Source organism: Apteryx rowi, unplaced genomic scaffold (genome assembly GCF_003343035.1).
Source record: "Apteryx rowi isolate R43461 unplaced genomic scaffold, aptRow1 scaffold_2, whole genome shotgun sequence".
In the NCBI taxonomy this organism is placed as follows: Eukaryota; Metazoa; Chordata; class Aves; order Apterygiformes; family Apterygidae; genus Apteryx; species Apteryx rowi.
In genome coordinates this window covers 2,104,738-2,109,978 of record NW_020448307.1, presented here as the reverse complement: position 1 = coordinate 2,109,978, position 5,241 = coordinate 2,104,738, and the positions used below count along the sequence as shown (strand labels likewise).

The following is a 5,241-nucleotide window of genomic DNA, read 5'->3' as shown; positions in this document are numbered from 1 at the left end:
GCCGAGCCCGCGCCCCGCTCGCCCCCGCTGCGGCGGGCGCCCAAGAGCCAGCGGGCGGGCGAGGAGACGGCGGCGGTGCCGCTGGAGGAGGCCGAGCACCGGTGGCTGGTGAAGGCCGCCGGCGGGCGGTGGTCGTCGGAGCTGCACGGGCTGCTGCTGGGCGACGCCGGCCTGGCCGCCCGCCGGGACTTCATGTCGGGCTTCACCGCCCTGCACTGGGCCGCCAAGTGCGGCAACTGCGACATGGCCGGCAAGATCATCGAGGTGGCGGCCAAGGCCGGCGGCCACGTCAACGTCAACGCCAAGTCCTACGGCGGCTACACGGCGCTCCACGTGGCCGCCATGCACGGCCGCGAGGAGATCATCACCATGCTGGTGCGGAGCTACAACGCCAAGACCAACCTGAGGGACTACAGCGGGAAGAAGCCCCACCAGTACCTGCAGGACGGGGCCTCCTTCGCGGTGAGGCACCTGCTGGGCGACCCCGACCTCCACAGCGCCGCGGGACCCTCCCTGCCCATCAGGAAGAACGCCAAGATCGCTGCCTCTATCCTGAGCTCCACCAGCACTTTCCTTGGCGTCATATCGGATGACATGGCTTTCTACGATCTCACGAAGGGTTTGAGGAAGCCGTCGTCCTTAAACAAGCTCCTTGCTGCCTCCACGGGCCCGAGGAAGAAGCCCAAGACCAGAGGGAGCTTCCCCTCCTACTCGTCCCTCTGCGAGATGGTGGAGGAGGAGCAGGAGGAGCTGGCGGTCAAGCGCAGGCCCGTGTCCGAGCTGTTCTTCGGCCACTAGCCTCAGCCTCGGCGAAATCCCCGTCGCCTAGCGAGGGCAGCCGCGGCCTTGGTTTTCTTGGTTTTCATGGAAGCGCTTGGATTTCTTCTGTCTCTCTTTTCAGATGTTTAACTAAGTCGGTGATCGGGTCTGGCCCCAAAGGCCACCGGGTGAAACCTGCTCTGCAGAAGCCCGTAGAAAGGGAGCCCGGAGAACATTACGTACCCTTATAAATGCTGTATTCGTATTGTATTCGTGGAGAGAGCAAACTTTATACCTAATGGTTGCAGAAGTAGAACCACCTCTCTGTGTGTGGACAGGTTAAAATGCTTAAGGTACAGCCGCCTTCACCTGTGTTCCTCAGCTGGAAAGCAAAAGTGGGGTAAAGAATTGTATGTTTTACACTGTGAACAGCAAGCTTCTAGCCAGGTACTTTGAAATGGCTTTTTATATAGCAGGCTTAACTTATTAGAGGAAAGTTGCATAGTTTTCTATGATGTTTCTGGTTATTTTGGTAACAGAAGAGGAATATTTCTATTTAAAAAATGAGTAGTATTTAACTTTTTCAGAACAAAGTTTCTCACTGTTGGAAATACTAACATGACTATCCTAAATGTTGCCTAAAGCATTTGATTAGATGAAGAGTTTAAAAAACAAACAAACCAAACCTCTCATCGCTCAAAACGCTATAACCTGTCTACCTCAGCTGGAAAGCTAGGTTAGCCTTATGTTGTTGTTGTTGGGTGGGTTTTTCCATTTTTGTTTTCTTTCTTCTCCTTGAAAGACTTTCTGACCAGGTGGTACTAACCACGTACCTTGATGATACTGTGAACTTTTTATAGACTTGACAGAAGTTCAATCACTTAAATAGAACTGAATAAAAACGTGATATTTGATAGTGGAAAACTGAGGTGAACATCTAGAAAATGAATCCTTCAGAGTACAAATATCAGAATACCCAACTGGAAAAAAAAATTAGGCTTGTATGTCTTTTTTTTTTTTTTCTCCTTCTTTTCTTATAAGCCTTAAGCTTTAGTTTGGGCCTGTTTACAGTAAGTATTTATAAAAGTTGGGCTTCACGTTAGGTGTTTTGTAGTAGAATGCCTGCATGACTTCTTAAAGCAATGTGAATCTCAACAGCATGGATCATTGACCTAAAACTTGCATTTCTTCTTCTTTTGTATTGTATAACATAGTTGTTTTATGTATGATACTACATGTAGCTCCAAAAAGCATGCGAACTTGAGATTAAGTGAAACATTTCCAATAAGATTTTTTAAAATTATTATTTGGTTAAAATTAATCTGAACTGTAGAGGCAGAGGTAAGAAAAGAAGCTGACTCCTGTAAGCAGTCTGCTAAACTGCCACATTTTCTCTCTTAAGAAACGTTTAAAAATTGTACGAATCGGGGGTGATGAAGGCAACAGTGATCCTGTGTTCGYTCTGCTGTCTCGGTCCCCATCGGGTGTTCAGGTTTCCGTCCCGAAACGCTATTTGCATGCTCGCTCTTCTTTCCAAGWCGGTGACTTCAGGAATGTATTTCTTCAGCCTGGAATTAAGCCTGGTACTTCCTTGTTTTGCCTGTGACTGGCTGCTCTGAAAGGCTCTGCGACGTGCGTTGTGGCTCCTGAAATGCCCTCGGTGACCTCCCCAGAGGAGCCTCCTTCCATCCAAGAGCGATCATGGACCCAGGAGGGGCCTGACGCTGCCGCTCTCGGAGGACAGTGGTTATTCTGCATCTGTCCGCTTCCGTATTGAACTAATCCGGTTGTCAGGCAAATGCTAATGATCAAGGACCTCATGATTTCTGTATCTGGAGAAGAAAAAAAAAAAAAATCCCATTTGCTGCTTAGCTGTTGGTGGGACCATTGGTCGGTGTGGTTGTTTTAAACCTCTATTCGTGTTGCACTGTGTCGGCTCAGAGTTCCAGAAAAAATCTGTTGCTCTGTTTTAAAAATCCTTTCCAACTCTACTGCCATTAAACGCTCTTGCTCTAGCTGCTGAAACCAAACAGGCGTGCGTGTGCATTCGTGTCACTTCTGGAACAACAGCGGCACCAACACCACGTAGCTAAAGCTTTCTGTTTCTGCATGGATTGGGAATCTCTGATTTGACTCAGTCTTATTTTGAGGTTTCTTCTTTAGTTATGGATAAATGCTTAATACCTATTCAACTAAGGCAGCTGGATTTTTTTGGTGCTGCTTTTCCTGCTTGCATAGGAGGCAAAGTACAAGGATGGAGGTTGGTGTCTGTGACTTCACCCTGAGGAAAGAAGGGAGAAGGTTTCATTGATCCTGCGCTGCTGTGTCAGAGCAAAAGCAAGAAGTTGCAGCTGAGGGAAAAACTTCACTGCAAAAACTTGCTGCGTTTGCTCGGGAGCAGCCGGCCTGACCCGCAGGGGCGGCAGCAGCGGAGAGCCGGTGTCGGCGGCGCGGTCGCCCCGGGGCTGGCGCGCGAGGCTGGCGGGAGCTGGCGGCGCTGGGCCCGCGGGTGGGGTGGGCAGCGCCGTGACTCAGCTCGTTCCTCCCCCGGAGTAAGGAAAAGATAATATTCAGGCAGGCTGCGATGCGTGTGCCCAGCGCTGCTCGGCGGCGGGTGTGAACAAGTACCCAGAGCGACTGCGGAGGAGCCGCTGTAACTTTGCGAGAAAGTGTCTTACTTTTAATTTGGAGTAAAACCAGTCTCTGGCTTTTCTGGGCTCAGTTTCTGTATGTCCCAGTTCACGCTCCCAAGGGGACAGCGTACAGGATGCTCAGCAAATCAGAAGCGTTTTCCTGGCAGAGCCTAAGGCTGATTTTGTTTTACGAATCCATCAGCTTAATTAATTCTCCCTACATTTCGCTGTTTTAAGGCCAAATGCAGCTGAACCCAGTAGTGCTTTCACACGAATGAATGACAGCTGTGAAACTTGGTCCAGGGCACTTCCACGTAGTGTTTTCATAGAAATATTAGAGCAGGGGCTGTGGGGGCTGCCCTGGGCCGAGGCTGCGTTGGGCAAACGCCGCCTTTTGAGCCTACAGTCYGGCTGGGCAGCTCTGGGCTGTATTTTGCCGTGGTCACTAGCCGACCTACTTGCCGTATCTCAGTTCTCCTGCTGTAAAATGGAAACTATCGGCCTGGTTGCCTTGTCTTTTTTAAAGAGCATGGTTATTAGTGATATTAAAAAAAAAAAAAAAAAGCAGAATTCAAGATAACTTTTTTATAGACGTGTAGGCATGGTGAGCAGAGTCATCCATAGCTTGTGAATGTTCTGCCTTCAGCRGAGCGCCTACACAAACAAAACTGGCTTGTGTTTTAGCTTAGCAGCGTCAGAGATCAGCAAAGCTAATGTTTGTCTGACCCTGGCTCCGTCTGTCCTTCTAAAGATAACTCGGTTTGTCCATCCCTCAGCACGACTATTTCTGAAGCATCTCGGCTCAAAAATCCGCCCCGCAGTCCCGAGGAGGAGGTCTGCAAACAAGCCGCGAGCCGCGGTCACGCGGGCAAGGACAGACTTTGTCCTGCGGGCTGTTTGATCAGAAGGTGGCAACGCCATCGCGCCCCGGGGTTCGAATCGCTCTTTGCACCGTCTCCGCGCCCTTCCCGAAAGCGTCTCCGCTCCACGAGTCCCGGCAAAGGCTGCTCCCGTCCTGCGGAAGCGTCCTTGYGGGATTTTGGCCCCAGGCTGCCGCCCTGCCAGGAGGCGAGACGTTGCGGGGAGCGCTGACCCCGCGTTACGCACGAGGAGGCGCTGACGTTCGTGGGGGCCGCGGCTCCCGGCGGTGCCCGCGTTCCGAACCTCCCTGGGGARAGGGCCCGTTGCAAAGCCGGGGTCCGGCAAGGAGCTGCTGCGAAACTCCTGCCGCAAAGCTGCCCGAGGGGAGCCGCGGGGGCGGAGAAGCCCTTCGGAAAGTCCCCCGACCTGCCCGTGGCCCTTCCCTGCTCCTGCGCAGCGCGTTTCCGCTGTGACCTACATTCCTTGCATGCATTTGCTCCTGATTTGCATGTTAATCCGAGTAAAATGACAACATGGCAGTTGCTGCTTTTTCCAGTGATGCGTACTGGTGTGGGACGCTCCAAATTAAGAGGTTATTACGGTGGATTTGGCCCGTACATAGCGCGGGCGCAAACAGCGCGTTGTTTGCTGCGGAGGGAGGGCTGYGGGGACGAAGCGGAAAGACCCAGGTCAAAAGCTCCGCACCGTAATGAGGAACATTCACTGACTAGCGCAGCTCCGGGGTTCAGTTCGCTAGTTTATAAAGAGAATAAAACAAAGCAAATCGTTAAGCACATTTAGCCCTTGTACTGGGCTCAGCTTCTGCTACTGCCTGTAAAGAGTGCGTTAAAGCGCGTCCTACTGCTAGAAAAACAGCATCTAACACCCAAGGACTAGTTGTTAGCCCCAGAGGGAAAAGCTACAGCCAAAGTCACGCTTCCCCCTTCCTAYCTCTCCTCTCATATTCCCTCCCTGGCCTTACAAGCCA

General features: G+C 51.6%; 1 protein-coding gene across 1 annotated transcript in view; it reads left to right on the top strand.

Annotated features, from left to right (window-relative positions):
- SOWAHA (sosondowah ankyrin repeat domain family member A) overlaps positions 1-798 on the top strand; it is a 3,932-nt gene extending 3,134 nt beyond the window's left edge. The window contains exon 2 of the mRNA XM_026063530.1: positions 7-798. Coding sequence (XP_025919315.1) covers positions 7-798 — 792 coding nt within the window. The remainder of the gene's footprint in view (positions 1-6) is intronic.
- Positions 799-5,241: the final 4,443 nt, after the last annotated feature.